The sequence below is a fragment of the Tachysurus fulvidraco genome, chromosome 2, assembly GCF_022655615.1.
Source record: "Tachysurus fulvidraco isolate hzauxx_2018 chromosome 2, HZAU_PFXX_2.0, whole genome shotgun sequence".
Classification (NCBI taxonomy): domain Eukaryota; kingdom Metazoa; phylum Chordata; class Actinopteri; order Siluriformes; family Bagridae; genus Tachysurus; species Tachysurus fulvidraco.
The window spans coordinates 2,072,006-2,092,758 of record NC_062519.1 but is presented as its reverse complement, the minus strand read 5'-3'; the positions used below and the strand labels follow the sequence as shown (position 1 = coordinate 2,092,758).

Sequence of the window (20,753 nt, the reverse complement as noted above, 5' to 3'; positions counted from 1 at the left end):
TTTCGGATCAGAATTGGCCTAATTTTAAATGACTTCAGTCTGATTTTAATGTAATGTAACACGTGATGCGCCGTGCGCCTGCTAATCTCCTTCGTGTGGTGCCTTCAGAATTATTCAGTCTACGTGAATCAGATCTATTCGGATTTCTTTAGGAAACGCTTTTTGAGGAAGTAAACAGCCACCGTATGGATGTGACCTCTGTATAACCTCACTGTCTCACCTGAGGTCTCACTCCAGCCTGCACGTTGGCACTGATGCCCAGGGCTTTGGTGATGTCTTCAAGTGGCACAAGATCTCCTGGTGTCTCTTGAATAAAGTGCAGCAGGACCTTCTCACCACCTTCACACAGTCAGACCAACATAAATGTTCAGTATCAAACTCTTCTAACAGACTAAAGCAAATATGAATAAAGCTACACTGCCCCCTAGTGGCAGCATGACTAAACACAAACCTGCCCCCTAGTGGCAGCTTGATTAAACACAAATGTGCCCCCTAGTGGCAGCTTGATTAAACACAAATGTGCCCCCTAGTGACAGCTTGATTAAACACAGGCCTGCCCCCTAGTGGCAGCTTGATTAAACACAAACCTGCCCCCTAGTGGCAGCTTGATTAAACACAAACCTGCCCCCTAGTGGCAGCTTGATTAAACACAAATCTGGAACTCAATCATAAATCGTTTGATCATAAAACATCATTTTTTAATTTAACTACACGTAGTTTAAGCTTTACATAAGAGTTCTCCTTAAAACCTTCTAGACGGGATGTGAAGGTTCATGGGGTTTTATGTAATTCCTAAAAGAGTTCCAACTGATGGACGAACCGTAAGATTTAACCTGTAACATCCAGAGCAGTGACTCGGTGAAGTATCTAACACTCTCTAAGGGTTTTGTGTAAACATTTACAAGGGATGTATAATCCTTTTAAGAACGTTAAGAAACTTGAACTATCCAAAACACACTACTGACTGTCAACCTAAAGTCTTTGGCTGATTGTATTTTATTGTATTTCATTGTTAGGTAAGTGTTTAACAAGTAAATAAGTAAATAGCTGGACTTATTTTAACGTTATTACGAACGTTATTTCTATTTACCTTTGGCAACAATCAGCATGCCGCCGCTCTGCAGAAGGTCTCCACTAAAGTTGCCCTGAATTCCTTCACTGCTTGCCTTTATGAAATAAACACAGTGAGACTTTTTCCCTAATTATATAAAAGTAAAAGTCTTCACAAAACAACAGACATTATTATTATTATTATTATTATTATTATTGATTGTACCTTTGAGGAAATTTCTCGTACTTTCTTTCCCAGAGCAGCAGGCACCACATTGATCGCATTATATCTGTGAAGGGTTATAAAGGCTCTATGACATGCATACATTCCTTTAGCTGTGCTCTCACAGTTCTATGACCTGTTATTCAGTGGCTCTATGGCGATTATAAAGACATTTATCCGTGTTATATAGACATTCTGACCGCATTTATGTTATAAAGGCTCTATACCGCTACACACTCACTACACATAGTTATAACACTGTAGTATGTTATAAAGGCTCTGCCATGTATACAGTCATATAGTGTTATGAAGTCTTGGCACATTATACAGTATACTATTATAGATCGTGATCATATCATTTATACTGAAAGACTTATGTATGTATATAATTAGCATTACCGTGTCCTTGCCTTTACACATACAGCTGAAGTAACTCTATGACACCTCGACATTTATTCAGTGTACATTTGTGTAGATTGTTGTATAGTGGATGTATATGTCAGTTTCTGTACCTTTTAAATCCTAAGTCCTTGTAGCACTGCTTAGTTTCATCAATGTATATTTCTTGGGGGGGAAAAAACCACAAGACACAATGACTCGCACCAGTGAATCTCTATCACGTCACTGCTTTACATAATGCAGGAAGGCTGTAAAAACATCATTACTCCTGTGATAAAGGCAAACCGTGCTTGTGTAACTGTGACAATAAAACATCAGGGACAAATGTCTGATGAAACCTGAGGTTACAAAATGATTCTCAGAATTTTGCAAATTCAAACTCGATATTTTCATGTCCTCCATGACCAGAACTCACCGCCTTTAAAAAACCCGCCGTCCTGAAACTCTTTGAGTCCTGTCTCTTCAGGGCCGATTCCCACCAGGGCCACTCCGTTTACTCTCAGGTCCTTCTCCAGCTTGCTGACCTCCATCGCGGCCCAGCGACAGATCTGACACCCGAAACGTCGCAGGAAAAACATCACCACTGTCTGATCTCTCCAGAGCGAGCTGAGCTCCACCTGCTAAAAGGAGCACATAAGCTGGGTGAGCAATTAAGCATATGATGATTCATTCTTAATACTCAATTAAAGTTTTATTATAGGAAAAGCTTCATTTTAGTGTGGAAAAGATTTTAGATGATCATTAGGCTGTGGATGAGAACAGATTAATAAATAGCAGAAATATAAAAAGACAATAAAAAAAGGAGAATTAATACCAACATTATTTATACCAGAGAGATGTTGAGTGTAAATAAAACACATACAGTACAATACATCAGCAATTGATCCTGACACTGATAAATGATTCTTGTTGTTGTTGTTGTTGTTGTTATTATTTGTGCTTTTATGCAATGTGACTATTATTGGCATTAATATATTTATTAGCATATAATTGCTTAAGAAAAACTTAACAAAACTCAACAAAAACATCAAAGCATCTTCTTTATTAGAAGCAGAAAGTGAGTCGAAATGAATCACAACCTCACATGACTCCGAACGACTCTGAATCTAGGCACATGGTAAAGACTTCATAATGTGATTAAGTGAATAAACTGGACTCTTACCTCCCCGGACACGGCGCTCTTCACACACTTACTGCCGAGTTTGTCCACATTTACACACGACATTGTTTTTCCTGTGGATTTTACAGTAAAACTTGTTATGTTCGTCAGTGTGTTGATACAGAGTCGCTCACACACACCTGTCTGTTGGAGAAAACACAGACAAGAACCAATCATAGCAATGCACGTCATCACGAGGGCGGGGCTTATTACATAAACTACAACGTTCAAAAGTCATCTCTGCATACGGAAGTGTTTTTATTTATTTATTTTAGTCTTGTGACATAAATACAATTATTTTATGCAACAACTAAAGCAATTGTGAAATGAGATGTTTTATTCATGAATATTTAGATAGATAGATAGATAGATAGATAGATAGATAGATAGATAGATAGATAGATAGATAGATAGATAGATAGATAGATAGATAGATAGATAGATGGCTTTTATTATATAATATATTTTATTATTATTATTATTATTATATATAATAAAAGCACTTTACACGTGCATTCTGAGATGTTAATTACCGTTTAGACAATCAGTCTAACAGGGTCACCACTAGACAGACAGACAGACACAGTTAGATAGATAGATAGATAGATAGATAGATAGATAGATAGATAGATAGATAGATAGATAGATAGATAGACAATCAGATAGACAGACAGACAGACAGACAGACAGACAGATAGATAGATAGATAGATAGATAGATAGATAGATAGATAGATAGATAGATAGAGATGGATGGATGGACAGACAGATAGATAGATAGATAGATAGATAGATAGATAGATAGATAGATAGATAGATAGATAGATAGATAGACAATCAGATAGACAGACAGACAGACAGACAGATAGATAGATAGATAGATAGATAGATAGATAGATAGATAGATAGATAGAGATGGATGGACAGACAGACCGACAGATAGATAGATAGATAGATAGATAGATAGATAGATAGATAGATAGATAGATAGATAGATAGATAGAGATGGACGGACGGACAGACGGACGGACAGATAGATAGATAGATAGATAGATAGATAGATAGATAGATAGATAGATAGATAGATAGATAGATAGATAGACAATCAGATAGACAGACAGACAGACAGACAGATAGATAGATAGATAGATACATAGATAGATAGATAGATAGATAGATAGATAGATAGATAGATAGATAGATAGATAGATAGATAGAGATGGACGGACGGACAGACGGACGGACAGATAGATAGATAGATAGATAGATAGATAGATAGATAGATAGATAGACAGACAGACAGACAGATAGATAGATAGATAGATAGATAGATAGATAGATAGATAGATAGATAGATAGATAGATAGATAGACAATCAGATAGACAGACAGACAGACAGACAGATAGATAGATAGATAGATAGATAGATAGATAGATAGATAGATAGATAGATAGATAGATAGACAATCAGATAGACAGACAGACAGACAGACAGATAGATAGATAGATAGATAGATAGATAGATAGATAGATAGATAGATAGATAGATAGATAGATAGATAGAGATGGATGGACAGACAGACAGATAGATAGATAGATAGATAGATAGATAGATAGATAGATAGATAGATAGATAGATAGATAGATAGACAGACAATCAGATAGACAGACAGACAGACAGACAGACAGACAGATAGATAGATAGATAGATAGATAGATAGATAGATAGATAGATAGATAGATAGATAGATAGATAGATAGATAGATAGAGATGGATGGACAGACAGACCGACAGACAGACAGACAGATAGATAGATAGATAGATAGATAGATAGATAGATAGATAGATAGATAGATAGATAGATAGATAGATAGAGATGGACGGACGGACGGACGGACGGACGGACAGATAGATAGATAGATAGATAGATAGATAGATAGATAGATAGATAGATAGATAGATAGATAGATAGATAGACAATCAGATAGACAGACAGACAGACAGACAGACAGACAGACAGACAGACAGACAGACAGACAGATAGATAGATAGATAGATAGATAGATAGATAGATAGATAGATAGATAGATAGATAGATAGATAGATAGATAGATTCCTCTGCCCTGTGTGTGTGAAGTTTGCATGTTCTCCCCGTGGTCCCAGGGTTTCCTCCCCCAGTCCTAACACGTGTTATAGGCTGACTGGCAGTTCTATTTAATCCATGTGAGTGTGTGCACTGAGATGTGAGTGTTGTCCTCTGGGATAAGCTCCAGGGTCCCTGTAAAGGATAGAAGGATATGAGGTTAATAAAATGGATGTATAGATAGAAAGATAGAGGGATGGGCAGAAGGACAGAGACGTGCTTTACAGTAATACAACCTGGTGCTGATGCGACAACTTGGAGTGGGCGGGGTTTAACTGTGACGTCACCGCTCAGACGGGGATAGCCGGGAAACAGAGGTGGGGGAGATGATGGGAGGACCAGAGAGAGAGAGAGAGAGAGAGAGAGAGAGAGAGAGAGAGAGAGAGAGAGAGAGAGAGAGGAGCCGAGCAATGCCTGCACCAAAGATAACACAAAGGAAAAAGACACAGGAATTACGCACCGGGTGAATTACAATGATAACGCGCTCAGTCAGGAGATGAACAGAAACCCAGAGAAGGTAAAGGTTCTGAATGCTTTATGTTCTCTCTCTCTCTCTCTCTCTCTCTCTCTCTCTCTCTCTCTCTCTCTCTCTCTCTCTCTCTCTCTCACCTACAGACAGACAGACAGACAGACAGACAGACAGACAGACAGACAGACAGACAGACATCATTAGCTTTATTCTGAACACATATTTGGGCCTTACACTGATAGGGACTCTACAGTTTACTGTGTGATGCGATGACCTGGATGGTCTTATGGGTAAATACTACATAAAATAAATTAATGCCAGTGAAAATGAAAGAAAAACGACAGGTGAGTTATAGGTCCATGTTTTTCTGCGTGTTGGAGAGAGTAAGCACGTGCAGTGCGCGCACACCGCTCAGGCTGCGCATTGGATGCACTGATGCGCGCTCCCGAATCCAAGGATGTCCTCGTCAGCTTCCTTTTCTTCTGCCTCGTTTTTTTTAAACGCTATATGGTTATTGTGGTTGTTGTAGTTGCCCTGTTTCACTCCACTTCGTTATTTTCTTGAACTCGTTCTGCACGTCTGCTAATTTTACTTCTTTTTCAGCTCAATGTCACCATCAGTACACACAGTATGATAAAGTGCACAATGGGCATGCACCAATAATCGGCAGGTCGATATATCACGATATTCAGCGCTGTAGGAATCGTGTTGATCATCTCAAAACGACATGACTAACTAATTACTACCTAATATTAAATTGTAACCCGATAGGCTATTTGTGTTTGATAATAATAATAATAATAATAATAATAATAATAATAATAATAATAATAATAATAATAACGTAATCCTGCCTTGATGCCCGATGACGCCTGAGATAGGCACAGGCTCCCCGTGACCCGATGTAGTTCAGATAAGCGGTAGAAATGAATGAATGAATGAATGAATGAATAATAACGTAAACATAACCATGGCCTTCAAAGATGTCAAAATATTTTCTACTTTTTTTTTGAGTGATGATTTGTTTTTGTCAAATGTTAATCAGCTTTAGATCTGATGGTTTGGTTTATCTTCCCATTAAAGTATTATTTTGATTCAAGATTTGTAAATGTGGATGAATTTGTAAGGCACAGTGCCATGCTGTCAGAGGAAAATAATCAAAGATGGCATGGTGTGATTTGATTTGAAGCAGAGTTACTGTTATCACCTTGATGGTAATATTCTTTTTTTTAGCATGTCGCTAAGATCTTTATTTCTCTTATACAAAATCAGTTCGCATTCACGTAAACATGTAATGTGATGTGCAGCTGTGATGTGCAGTAAAAAACAACCAACACTTTCTGACCAATGAAAATCATGAAATACAGAATATAAAAATATGAGTGAAGATCATTTTGTGATAGTGTGTGCAGAACTCCAGATTATGATGTCCTCCCCTGGAATGGGCACGCCCAGCGACCCCCTCTTAGCCAGCCCGGGGCGAGACGGCTTGAGGGCAGCCCAAGGTGAAACATGGAGGCCGACCCTTCCAAAAACCTGCAGCTTCCCAATGTCTACCACACGCCATCTCAGCCACAGAGCCAACAGCTTCCAGAGGCATCCAAAACGGCGAAAGCTCATCCGTCCGTCTCCGCCCCCTCCACCCAACACTCCTTGCCCTCTGGAGCAGCTGGACCTCAGCGATCTGCCTCCACGCCGCACTTTTCCCGAGCTCCTCTTCAACGGCTGCATCCTGTTCGGCATCGAGTTCAGCTATGCCATGGAGACGGCCTACGTGACGCCCTTGCTGCTTCAGATGGGTCTGCCTGATCAGTTCTACAGCCTCGTCTGGTTCATCAGCCCCATATTAGGTACCTCAGGAGTGTATAGCTACTCTTATTTTAACGTACTTCAGATTAAATACTAACAAAATATTATTATTAATATTAATTATAAATTAATTTCATGCTCAATTCTCAGATCAACTTAAAAATTATTTATTGGGACAGTATAAGGAAATGAGACGGTCTGGATCAAGAGAATAGAACATTACACGACCGCCATCATTACATCACACTTTCTCTTTTTTTGCGACCGCAGGATTCCTGCTTCAGCCGATCCTCGGAGCTTGGAGTGACAGGTGTACATCACGCTTCGGCCGCCGGAGGCCTTTTATTCTCGCCTTGGCCATCGGTGAGCCCTGTGATATCACCAAAAATATTCTTCATGTGCTTCTCTAGGTTGTTTCTAAATTTTTTGAAAATTCAGTATTTCAGGTCAGCCAAATAACTGTAAAAATAATCTCTGAATTCACACAAAAAAAGACAAGATAAAACCAACCAACCCATTGCAGGGCACACACACACACTCTCATACTACGTACAATTTTCCAGAGATCCCAATCAACCTACCAGAGGTGGCAAAAGTACACACACCCTTTACTCAAGTATAAGTACAGATACTCATTTTTTAAAAGACTCCAGTAAAAGTAGAAGTAGTGACTACACTCTTTTACTCAAGTTAAAGTAAAGAAGTTTGGGCTCTGACATGTACTTAAGTAAAAAGTCGCTGTTATTACTACCTGTTTAGTGTCATGCTGGTGACTGGACGTCATGTTTTATATATATATATATATATATATATATATATATATATAAATATATATATATATATAAATATATATATATGTGTGTGTGTGTGTGTGTGTGTGTGTGTGTGTGTGTATATATATATATAATTTTGGAGTGTGCTGATGGATATTTGTGTTCATCAGCCACAAGAGTGTTACGAGAGGCAGGCACTGATGTAGGTGATGTAGGGTGGAGTCAGCGTTCACATTCATCCCAAAGGTGTTCAGTAGGGATGAGATCAGAAAACAACCACATATAGCAGGAAAGGTCAGGTGACCCAATACTTTTGGAAGTATAATGTATACCAAGTGTATCACCAAGGCCATATCCCAAACTGTAGGGAGATTCCAGCTCTGTCCTTCAAAACAACTCAAAATTACTGTGATGTTTTACAAATGACAAAATTAATGTTAATTAAATTAAGCACTCCGTGTTTTTTGGGTTGACACCAGGGGTAGTTCTAGGGTCTCATCTTTAGGGGGTTTTAGCCCTCAGTGAGAATTTAAAACAAGAAGAGTTCTATATTATATATTATGTGACAACTCTGGTAATAATAATAGTGACATTTCACTGCTTTTGCATCTTTCTGCTGATTAACGTTATAGATAAACGCCTCCAGCTCTGACTGCTCGTGCACGCTGCGCGTACCTGTGCTTTTCTGTTCAAATAAAGCAGACAGCTGAAGACGCACTTTTGAAAGACTACAACACACGCGTGTAAAAGTAAAGTAAAAAAAAATCACTCTTGGATCAAACTGATTAATAATTTTCTTTCCCATCGACGACATGTCCTGCATTTTAACGTCATTTTATTGTTTATTTATGAAAGTAAAAATGATCCTTATAGTTTTAGGGTGGCTGAGATTATAGACAGGGGGCTGAAGCCACCCTAATAAAGGGCTAGAACCGCCCCTGGGTGACACAATTCGCAATGCATTCGCCAGGAATCATTTTTGATGCCGATTATTACAAACATCTCCCTCATATATGGCCATGTGTGTTCAGGAATGTCCTCGTTGTTAGTTATTTTAACATGAAGTAAAGTACTGATACCAGAAAAATGTACTTAAGTACAGTAACAAAGTATTTTTACTCCGTTACTTCCCACCTCTGCAACCTACCACCTACCATGCATGTCTTTGGACCGGGGGAGGAAACCGGAGTACCCGGAGGAAACCCCCGAGGCACGGGGAGAACATGCAAACTCCACACACACAAGGTGGAGGCGGGAATCGAACCCCCAACCCTGGAGGTGTGAGGCGAACGTGCTAACCACTAAGCCACCGTGCCCCCATGTATTAACATAATATAAACACAATCTCCATCTCCTTTTTTTAGTGTAATTTCTTGGAGTATAAGATGAATAAATCCCTTCTCAATGGTCTGTAGTAGGACAATAAACTCAGAGCGATGATAAAACTAAATAACTGATGTCTCACCCAAAAGCTTCCCTTAATTTAAATCTAGCAGCTAGACTATCGATAACTCCACACATCTCTGTGTTTTAGTGCTCAGTGTCATATTCCTGGTGTTGGACAGCCTGATGTCCTGTCTACATTAGTGTTAGAACAGGGATGTGCAGGGTGACGGGATCCTGGGAAGTGTATAGAGAACAGAATGATGCTGTTTGTAAATTACAGTCCATGTGCGTTAAGCTTTCCAGTCTGGCCTCCGTCTGGCAGTTCAGTTGATTCCGAAGGTGTTTCTCTCTCTCTCTCTCTCTCTCTCTCTCTCTCTCTCTCTCTCTCTCTCTCTCTCTTTCTTTGGCCAGGGGCTCTGCTTGGTCTAACGCTGGTGCTAAATGGGCGGGACATGGGATCTGCACTGGCAGACACTCACAAGTGGGGCATCGTGCTTACTGTGTGCGGCGTGGTCCTGATGGACTTCAGTGCAGACTCAGCAGATAATCCCAGCCATGCCTACATGATGGACGTGTGCAGTCCGGAGGACCAGGACAGAGGTCTCAACATCCACGCACTTCTGGCAGGTCAGAGTTCAGCCTTTATGATCAGATTACAGAACTGGAGTTTGGATAATACATTTTGAGAATGAGAGATCTTTTTTTCCTTTGTTTACATCATTTAAAACTTCTCACAAAAATACTTCTACATTGCCATAGTACTTGTTGTTTTTTTTCCTATCCAGGCTTCTGTTTAAATTTTTTAGGCCTAGAAATGAATTTAGAACAGATCTCCTCACCTCTACTGTTTCTCCTTTAAAAGCACCCCATTTTGAATGTGTAGCTTTAACAGAGCAGGTGGGGTTTGTTGGGGTTTGCTGAGGCTTTTTGTTACACATGCAGTTCCCACCACAAGCAGCAGAGGACTCTAAATCCACAAAGCACTCCTTCACTACAGTACAAATCATTATTTCGTTTAATCTGTGCAGGTCTGGGTGGTGGATTCGGCTACATCGTGGGTGGGGTGAACTGGGACCACACTGAGTTTGGCAAGTCAATGGGAGGTCAGCTTCGAGTCATCTACCTGTTCACCAGCATAACCCTTGTAATCACTACAGCTTTGACACTTACAAGCATCCCTGAGCGTCCTCTTCTCCCGTCTCAAAAAAGGAGCTCAAAACATTTAAAGAGCCCCGTTTTACCTCTGCCACCTTCTCCACCTCCACCAGCTGGATCCCTACAGGAGGAGGAGGAGGAGGAAGGTCTCTACAGCTATCAGTTCTCTGGGTGTAGGTACCTGAATGGTATAGGACACTCGTGTAGTGCCAACGCGAGGCTCTGTGCAGGTCTCACCAGCCCCATCTCCCCTCTCAGCCCCATCTCCCCTCTCAGCCCCATCTCCCCTCTCAGCCCTCTCACACCTAAATACGGCAGCTTTATCAGCCGAGACAACACGCTGACGGACATTAACGAGTTTGCGTCGTCCTTGGGAACGTCATACATAGATAGTGTGCTGATTGACTGCTACACTGGACAGCACATGCCCCAACCGTTGAAGCCAGAGACCATGACTCCATGCCTTCCTATGGGAGAAACTCCTCCTGCTCAGGTGTCTCAGCTGGTAGAGGAACCGTCTCCAGCTGCCAACTCTCAGGAAAGGGAATTATCTCAACCCAATGGAGATCTGCAGGAAGCGGAAAGATTAGAGGCTATTGATGAAGTTCAAGCCAGTGAATGTTTGGAGTTGAATGAAGCATCTGAGCTCAGCGAGGTACCTCAGGAAGGCAGCGGATTAACACGAGGAAGCAGCACCTCAGGGATCCTGAAACGCCCTCAGAGCCTGGCCTTAATGGACGACACACTGATCGGCCCCAGCAACGGCCTGGAGAACGGCCGCAGACGCACCGTTACCTTCAGCCAACAAGTGAGTCTTTAGCGCTCTCTTAATGACAGAATGATGACGATCAGGTATGGACTTTTATTTTGTACTGTAGTTTTTTTTTTAAATAAAATAAATGAAATAAAAACATCATTCATCCCAAAATCTATCCTTAAAATTATGAATACTAATGGGTCTTTTTTAACCCATTAAATTTTATTATTTAACTTATAGAAGGTGTTTCCAGTGTTAGCACTTTCTGACAGTCTGAGTGAAAGTTATATAACTTTAGATTTTATGTTTTATGATCTGATGCTTTATGGTTTCCCCACAAAGACTCAGAGCTGCAGATAATAAAGCTGAAACAATTTTTTTTTCAATATCCTTTCTTCTTGTTAAAAAGAGGCGGGTGATTGAACAATTGTCTGTAGTATACTGTACCTGGACCGACCGCATGATGCGGTTCTTTACATCAATTAAAAAATCTTTTCACATTCTCTGCCACATTTACTGGTTAGATTGTAGGAAAAATCTGTAATAAGGGAAAGAATCGCAATGAATGAATTTTCTAGTTTCATGTTATTACTGGATCATTTTCCTCTCTAGGTCGCCAACATCCTCCTGAATGGTGTGCAGTATGACAGTAAGCTCAGTGACAACGCCGAGGCTCCAGACACTCAGATGTCTCTCAAGCTGCTCTGCATCGCCATCTACAGGATGCCCCCTTCCCTTCGCAGCCTGTGCACCAACCACTTCCTGGGTAAGTAAAGCACTCTTTTATCTAGGATTCAGTGAGATTTAGAGATATCATTGTGCATGTTCTTCAGGCTGGCTGTCCTTCGAAGGGATGCTGCTTTTCTACACGGATTTCATGGGCGAGGTTGTGTTTGGGGGTGACCCCAAGGCACCGAACAAGTCTGAGGCCTACCAGCGCTACAACGCCGGGGTCAGCATGGGCTGCTGGGGCATGTGCATCTATGCATTCAGTGCTGCTTTCTACTCAGGTCAGTACTCAGGAAGATGAGAGCACCAACATGGTGAATGTTCTCCATGTTTATCTGGAAACATATGTGTGTTCCTCAGCCATCCTGGAGAAGCTGGAGGAACGTTTCTCTCTGCGTTCTCTGTATTTTTTTGCCTACCTGGCGTTCGGCTTGGGCACAGGTCTGGCCACGCTCTCCACCAACCTGTACGTGGTGTTGTCTCTTTGTGTCACCTATGGAGTCCTGTTCTCTTCGCTCTGCACGCTGCCTTATTCGCTACTATGTGAATATTATCAGAGTCCACAGGTAAGAATAGAGCACAGCACACCAAGTACTACACTATTCGGCCAAAAGTATGCGCACCCCTAACCTTCGCGCCCATATGTCGTTCTTCATCAAACTATTACTGCAAAGCTGGTATGGGATTTTCCTTCACTGGAACTAAGAGGCTCAAATCCTGTCCCAGCATGACAATGAAACCTGTGCACAAAGCAGCTCCGTGTAGACCTGGAGCATTAATGTTGGACTCCAGAGTCCAGAATCTGATATCACTGATGCTCTTGTAGCCGAATGAACAGTAATTCACAGCACCACAATCAAATCTAAAGCTTTCAAAGAACAGTGCAGTTGATTAAAAACAGATATGAGGCCTACATCTGGAATGGGATGTTCTTTTGCCATACAAACTTTTGCCATACAAACATTCCCATAAGAATTCATGAACAGCATCAATTCCTCAACGTTTCATAAAACAAAGCAGCATTTTCCTTATTCAGTGGGACCACTGACCACAGACGTGAGCTCGTGAAATGTAGGAGATTAAAAATGCAGCGGTCCATTTTCATGGCACTTAGGATGCATTTGTGGACATCATACATCCATGCATTAATCTCTAATGAGCTTCACCCTGCAAACTAATACCCGCTTTCCCTCTTTTATGTTGGGTGACTACACTTCCTGAGTGGGAGTGCTGTCGACGTCGAGCGGATATCGTTTTATTGAATTATTTCTCGTTTTTTTTTTTTGAGAACGTTTTGGAGACCATTTTAGCAAACAGTATATAAACAGGTCAGATTTCGTGTGTGTAACACCACTATTACATCTCTATTACAAGAGCTTCAGTTGAATAAAATGACCTGGAAGTAAAGATGACTTGACAGAGCTTTGGACCTTTTTCCTGTGTATAAGTCATACCAGATACCCCTGTGTGTGTGTGTGTATTCTCTCGTAGTTCTGCGGCTCCACAGAGGACGGCACCAGGAGGGGCATGGGCGTGGACATCTCTCTTCTCAGCTGCCAGTACTTCCTGGCCCAGATCCTGGTCTCTGTGGCTATGGGACCTCTGACCTCGTTGGTGGGTGGGGCTCAGGGTGTGATGTACTTTTCGAGCCTCATGTCTTTTGTGGGCTGCCTGTACTCCTCGCTGTGTGTGGTGTACCAGCTGCCACCTCCGGAGGGTGAGCACTCACAGAGTGAGAGCCAACCACTACTGGTGCACATATAAATTCACACACATACACACATACACACACACACACAGGCCTGTAAACCTACATACACATGATTTTTTTAGACAGCATTAATCACTGGCATCATGTCTCGCATCATTCTAGAAACGTTCTTTTTTGTAAACTTTTTATTACCCAAGGCATGTTCGATTCCCTTTCCATAAACTAAGTGTGTTTACATGCACAACACTAATCTGATCGAATTATCTGATTTATTCAGGTAGTTAGGTAAATGGTACACAATTGCGCATATGTGATCTCAATTTTTAACTGACACCTGAACATGTAACCAGTCCAATTCTTCTTAAAACATAGTAGACCCCAAGTTAAATAAATATGCTGCAGGATGTTTGAATTGAATTATTGACTTTGCTAAAGTTCACAAATAAATCACTTGAAAAATCATGGCATGTTACAGATGACTCACAAAGAATAACTTCGTAGAGTGACGTCGTTCGAAACCGATGCGATGTTTTACGGTTTGATCTTAAGTCCAGATCTCCGAGAGACTCCCGTAAAAGTCCAACTAAAGCTAAACCTTAATATAACAGAAATAACATTGCACATTTTACATTGGATTCAGATCAAACATAAAACCAACTTGGTTCTATTGTCATGGTTTTGAGATAATCTTCTTCTTCTGCTGGAAACAGATTTAGGCTCATGTTCCCTAGATGTACGGTATTAAAGTGACCTTTGTGGTTACTAAACCATTTTTTAGTAGTTTTCCATAAAAACTCATTCGTTATGACAAGCACGTTGTTTTTGCTCATACAAATGACATCATTCTCTGTAGAAGTTGTCATTATACACAAACACACAATCAGTCAGGGCCCCAGTTTTCCCATGACCACATTACTTCATAACACAGGAGATTCATTTAAAGCAAACAATCGAAAAAAGTAAATAAATAAAAAATGATTTTTTTTTTAAACAATACACTAGATCCTTTTTCCTAAGGTGCCTTCAAAATTGTGGATATAAACCTATGCATTTAAAGTTACAGTAAAAAATCAGATTTTTTATTTTTTTGCAGATCAGTTTTTTCTCAGCATCAGATTACTTTGCACATGTAAACATTCTTACTCTACGTCTCATGGTATAGAAAGACGAAGCCCACGAGCATCCACATGTATCACAGATTTCACAACCTTGTCTTTCTTCTAACGATTGCGTTTAACTAAAACATCAAGAACATCGGAGATATGTGAGAGCCTCTGAGTTCATTCTGAGCCGAACGTTGGTACGGGCTCAATTTTTTTTTCCGTTTTGGACTGCAGGAAACAGTTAACTGTCTAAATCCAAAGATGTTTAATAAAAGGCGATGATAAAACAGAAACCACTCTCACATATCAAGATGCGGCGATACGCTCAGTATCTGTGGACTGACTGCAGATGTCAGGTGTATATGTGCATGAGAAGCAGCACTGATGCCTCGCTCTACGTTCACACTAGCAGGTACTTCGCTTTTAGTTCACTAGCTATAGTACGTTCATGCACCAGAGGCACCGACTTCCTTCCGAGCTTTAATATTTCTTTCGTAGCGTCTAGTCACGTTTAGTGTGAATTTGTATACAAAAAGTAAAAGAAACCATGGTGCCATTTTTTTTGTCTCAAACTGTAAACACGAATTAAAGCAGAAATGGTTTGAGGGATCATTCGAGCGAGCTCGATTGTTGAAAAGCCTAATTTAATTTAATTCGTTGGCTGCTGAAATAACTCGTCCAGAGAAACCCTTTTATCTGTCATTTGCTTGGGTGAACGTAGGGTTCCTTCAGACCTCTGTTTCTGCCTGTGACAGTAAAACAGAATGTATCTACAGAATGTCTTAGTTTGCATACACTAGCATTAGGCTTACTATACTGTATATATTAAACACATCACTCCAAATGCATGTTTCTGAGACTCCACTGGACACTTCACAGTCGGATACACGGCACAGACGTGCTTCTTATCTCCTGCTCGGCTGAGCGTTTGAGTTGACTGCATGCACTCATAGAAACTTGCATTTAGGGAAAAAAAAAAAAAAACATCCTCAGAGCACTCAGGGATGGTCACAAACATTTCACACTACCAATGGTGTGTTTTTTTTTATTTTAAAAAACACTCTTCCGCCTGCTGCCATGTGATCTGGCATGATGGCTGTAATGGTGACAGTGGTTCTTGTCATTATCAGGCAGAGCGGATGTTGAGACTGGAGTGTGAGCGACTACAGCTCAGCTGTAATGGAGAAGTACCCACTACAGAAGAGAAGAGCCAGCCAAAATCTACTTTCCCCCCCCCCACTAGACTTGGCCACCAGGCAACAGATCAGGAAGACACATTAGGAACTAACAGTGGACTCAACATAAGACTGAAAAAGTACATCTTCTCGTGCCACTAGAGGGCAGAAGTACGGATTTTTCAATGCAAGCAACAAAATGTCGATTTTTAATTTCCAAATCTCAACATCTTTGGCGGGGAAAAGAAGAAAATATATAAAATAAATCTGAACAAAAGACAAGCCAAAATGTAAATAAAACTTAACGTTGTATATTTTTTTCCCGCAGTTTATATAAACATGTTCAAAAACAACAATTGAGCCCCTAGAGTCAGGAAATGTTAAAATGAACCTCAACTCATTTGAGGAAACCAGCTATTAAAAATAGAAATGTTGCAAGCTTATAGTCTACAGCACCGACGCGCTGAATGAGAACACAAACCTTGAAACAGGCTTTAAAAAAAAAAAAAAAAAAAAAAAAGGAACAGTTAAAAAGACGAGTGATTTTATTTATACGCCTGAACCAGAATATACAAAGCAGTGGTCAAAAGCAACCAAAACACAAAACACCAGTGTCAGCATGTTGACCGTTTCCCATCCTGCACTGCCCATACTCCTATTACCCCCCCCTCCTGCAAAATAACAAAAGTAAAATAAAAAATAACCTGTACATACGGACGTGGAAAGTTACAAACCTTCTGGAATGCATATGAAACAAAAGACCAAAAACCTTAAGGTTTAAGAGGGGTTAATTAACATAAGCTAGTCAGGAAAGGACAAAGTTATCTTTTCTTCTCAACTCTCACAATGTAAGGAGACCCATTCATGGACACCATCTGTTCTGTTAACAGATAAGCCAAAGCAAGGGATTAACTACTAGCAGCAGAAAACAACCAGGATTAAAATGTTGTCCATTAGCCCCTGCTTAAAACTTTTATCTTTGGCCTTAAGTGAATCTGACAAACATCAGAACATGGGGGAAAAAAAAAAAGTTATTTGTTACAATATATACGGCGACTTGTAGGTTTTTATCGGTGCGTATCTGCTGGTCAAAAAAAACAAAAAAAAAAACAACCCAAACAATAGAATATGTGCTCACACATTTAACTTGTGCATAAAGAAATTCATAGATTTTATATAACAGGACCCTAACACATTGTTCCTACACCAATAAATAACATCATACAAAAAAAAAAAAAAGATAAAAAAATAAAAAAAAAAGATAAAGATGGGGCCATGATGTTAAAACATCAGTGTAATTGAATGTTTCATAAGGGTGGAGCGACAACAAAATTAAATATACACAGAAGCACAAACTCTACTGTCAGATTGACCAAACAGAACCGCGGTGGGAAAAGCCTCAGGCCGTCGCTTCAGCCTCGGCTTCTGTGGATTCGCCGTTCTCCTCGGTCTTCTGTTTCTTTGTTTCGACCGACTCCTAAAAGCACAAAAGATTAGTAAGACAATAGAAGCTGACACCGGTCATGATGCTGCTTAGTCTGTTTTTTCTTCCATTTTGGAAAACATTTTTTTTTTTTAAACCCACCTCCTTCTCCTCCTCCGCGGGACGTTTCACTGCCTCCCCATCTGCTTCCTCTTCAGCAGCTTTCTCCTCCTCCCCCTCCCCCTCTGCAGCTGCTTCACAACACAATTTTCACTTTAATTACTGAACGACGATGTACAAAATACAACTGACTCACGTAATGACTTACGCTCTTCAGCTGCTTTGTCCTCCTTGTCGGTTTCTTCATGAGACGCACCGTTTGTCTGTCAGAGGAGTTTAAGTTGTTATTTGTGAAGTATGAATGAATGAATAAATAAATACATACAAACAAGAAGAAAATGATAGGAGGGAGTCAGTTTTCTGGACACATTTGACTCTGACTCACTTTAACGTTATCGTGTTACTATGCAGTGAGAGCTCCACTAATAACATTCCACAGCCACTGAGACTTCATACTGCTCTGATAAACACACACACGGCCAACACTAATACCTTCTCTGACTGTTACATCAGAGAAAGTTCACTAACCCAAACAAAGAGCACAACCTGCACAGCAGCAGGGCAGACAGACCGGGGGGGCTGCTGTGAGTCGCCCCACACCTGCACTATGAGATGTAATACAGTGACAAAAGCCCCAAGGCCTGCTGGGAAATCCCCCTCGTACATACCGCTGTGCCATTAGCAGGTGCGTCCCCGTTCTCCTTCTTCTCCTCCTCTTGTGCCTCCTCCACAACTTCTTTCTTCTCCTTCAGATCCTACACACACGCACACACATATATACACACACCAGTTTAGAAAGTCACCTAGACGTTTACAGCACATCTGACAGACATTCTCATGGTTATTCCGTCCCAAAGCGGTGTTAATGTCACTCAGGTACCGAGTGGAAGTTTCTGTGCTGCTTCTTCCTCCCTCGATGAGCATCAGCGTTGTGACGCAAATAAATAACCCCTAAAAACACGAGCTGAGCCGAACATCAGCGTGTAAACCAAACACTCGTGCGGCTTTAACACGTTATATCTACGTACGTATTATAACAAACTACAAGGCTACTTTTTGATTGAAAATCACAGCACACAACTGTTCAGAAACCCCATCGAATTGTTCCAACCAATCAGAACGAGCCAGAACGCGTCGAGCGGCGCGTGCCCGAGTCTCAGACAAAGGGCAGCGCGTGGCCATAAGGAACAATGCTCAGCGAGTGAGGAGAGAGCGCGCGCTCTAATGTGCATCGATTTCCCGCCCATTTATTAACGATATTATATTTAAATCGGAAACAATCCGTTATAAAACAGTTTTTTTTATTTTACCTCACACCTCAGCAGTTGACCATTTAAGGTCAAAACGGACTTATAAACAGAAAACTGCCCTTAATTACATTCCATGCAGATAATATGATGTTATATGATAAAAAATTAACCCGTCGATGTGTCATAAGTGTTTAAATACATCGAAACAAAGCTCAATCGGTCAGTTGACTAGGTCTCGTGCGCGTTAGCTTGCAGGCTAACAGTCCCTCGCGCTCCATCTGTGGTACCCAGTGATGAAGCGGTGTAACTGAGCAGCTAGATTACAGGTCCCTCACACAACTACTCGCTTCGGGTCGACACACTTTATTGTTTTAGGGATTTTTTTTCCACACAAATTTAACACCAAACGGAATCCGTTCACTTACAGGAAAGTTGCGTTTTTGGACGATTTGTTTAAGGTTTATTTCCCCCATAACTCACCTTTGCAGTGATCTCTGTAGTGGTGGTGTCTACAGCAGTATCGGCCATTTTTACTGACTAAAAAATAACTTAAAAAAATAGTTGTAGAAAAAAAAAATCCTCGTGTTTCAGGACTGAGGTAGAACACAGCGAGACGCGAGGAGGAGGAAGAAGAGTGAATCAAACCCGCTTCAACCTGAGAACTGAAAGGACCTAGCTAACCGCTGCACGATCTGATTGGACAGATAACGCCTTGTGGGTTTTTATTGGTCGGGAGAATGCAGCGCAGAGTTTCACGCACTCTTATTGGACACACAAGCGCCGCTCATTTTTAAAGTCCGCCTCCAAGCTCCTCCCACTAAAAAAACTGTCTACCTGTGTTCCTATTGGTCAAACGCTATAAGCTGGCGTTCACCCGGTCTTTTACAAAATGGACTCCTGACAAACATGTCCATAAAAGCCAAGTGTAGTGAATAGTGGGGTTTGATGATTTGTGTTCACATCCTCACCTGTTTTTTAGGAGAAAGTAGATCACCAAAAGCCCCTAATTAACGACTTATTTGCATATTCCTCAAGATTATTTGTTATTATTAGTAGTATTATTATTATTACTTTAAAGGCGACATGAATAAGCATGAAGGATCTTGTAAAACACAATAAAATTAAATTAGATTATGAGTTTTTTATAATGCAGAATAACTATTATAACATTGTTTAATGAAGTGTCTGCTAATGTCATAAACTCCCTGCATATGTTCGTGGTTACAGGTGTAATAATCGGTTTGTATACCAATGTAAAAATGGCCAAGAAAAGGGTTTAAAAATGAAGTGCATCGTTGCAATAAGAATATCAGATCACACTTTGGGGATTAGTCGAACAAACCCGACTTCGGCTACGACGTGACTGCGGCTGTGATGTGAGCTGGAGAGCCTTATCATATGCAGTACAGACACTAATGTCTGCTCAAAAAGTGACTAGATTTGTTTTTAAGCATTCGGGCCCTCACGACCAGACTGTGTAACAGGTTCATCCCACAAGCCATCAGACTCCTTAATAACTGAAACTGAACTGTACTGAGCACAACACACATGCACATCACCTGTATGGACTGCACAGACATCCACCAAATACACACACTTCCAATATACATCCATCAACCTGTTTTCATGCTGTTTTTGCACACTTTTTTGCTCTTTGCACATCCTGTCTTACTGTCATCTGCAGCATACTGTCATCTGCTGTGTTGCACAATTCTTTACATCATCTCAGGGACCTGCTGCTATGAAACTGTGTTCATTCTAGTATTTCTGCACACACTATATTGTTGAACATACAGTATTGCACTGACCACCGCTGCTTCTGTTTATTGTCTTTTGTGTATCGTCTTTTTTGTATTTTTTGTATTGTATTTTTTGTATTGTCTTATAATTTTTTTCACTGTCTTTTGTCCTGCACTGTC

At 40.6% G+C, this 20,753-nt stretch overlaps 3 protein-coding genes across 5 annotated transcripts in view; 1 reads left to right on the top strand and 2 right to left on the bottom strand.

The window, feature by feature from the left end:
• Positions 1 to 3,004, bottom strand: part of prxl2b (peroxiredoxin like 2B) — a 7,018-nt gene extending 4,014 nt beyond the window's left edge. The window contains exons 1-6 of the mRNA XM_027168781.2: positions 2,835 to 3,004; positions 2,088 to 2,292; positions 1,786 to 1,837; positions 1,277 to 1,340; positions 1,091 to 1,166; positions 221 to 339 (exon numbers count right to left, since the gene is read on the bottom strand). Coding sequence (XP_027024582.1) covers positions 221 to 339; positions 1,091 to 1,166; positions 1,277 to 1,340; positions 1,786 to 1,837; positions 2,088 to 2,292; positions 2,835 to 2,897 — 579 coding nt within the window. The 5' untranslated portion in view covers positions 2,898 to 3,004. The remainder of the gene's footprint in view (positions 1 to 220; positions 340 to 1,090; positions 1,167 to 1,276; positions 1,341 to 1,785; positions 1,838 to 2,087; positions 2,293 to 2,834) is intronic.
• Positions 3,005 to 5,289: 2,285 nt separating this feature from the next.
• Positions 5,290 to 17,154, top strand: slc45a1 (solute carrier family 45 member 1). Of its 2 annotated transcripts, none has more exons than XM_027168928.2 (9): positions 5,290 to 5,491; positions 6,856 to 7,293; positions 7,523 to 7,615; positions 9,823 to 10,038; positions 10,440 to 11,374; positions 11,936 to 12,089; positions 12,157 to 12,333; positions 12,413 to 12,618; positions 13,544 to 17,154. In XM_027168928.2, exons 2-9 carry the CDS (start codon positions 6,867 to 6,869, stop codon positions 13,814 to 13,816), a joined length of 2,481 nt encoding a protein of 826 aa, XP_027024729.1. In that variant the 5' UTR covers positions 5,290 to 5,491; positions 6,856 to 6,866; the 3' UTR covers positions 13,817 to 17,154. The 2 variants fall into 2 exon arrangements, with proteins under 2 accessions (XP_027024729.1, XP_027024728.1); XM_027168927.2 differs by having other exon boundaries at positions 5,291 to 5,491; positions 6,847 to 7,293.
• si:ch211-222l21.1 (prothymosin alpha) lies at positions 16,569 to 19,525 on the bottom strand. Of its 2 annotated transcripts, none has more exons than XM_027168930.2 (5): positions 19,315 to 19,525; positions 18,253 to 18,339; positions 17,793 to 17,847; positions 17,627 to 17,715; positions 16,569 to 17,518 (listed from the first exon to the last, which is right to left on the bottom strand). In XM_027168930.2, exons 1-5 carry the CDS (start codon positions 19,360 to 19,362, stop codon positions 17,441 to 17,443), a joined length of 357 nt encoding a protein of 118 aa, XP_027024731.1. In that variant the 5' UTR covers positions 19,363 to 19,525; the 3' UTR covers positions 16,569 to 17,440. The 2 variants fall into 2 exon arrangements, with proteins under 2 accessions (XP_027024731.1, XP_027024730.1); XM_027168929.2 differs by having other exon boundaries at positions 17,627 to 17,718; positions 19,315 to 19,524.
• Positions 19,526 to 20,753: the final 1,228 nt, after the last annotated feature.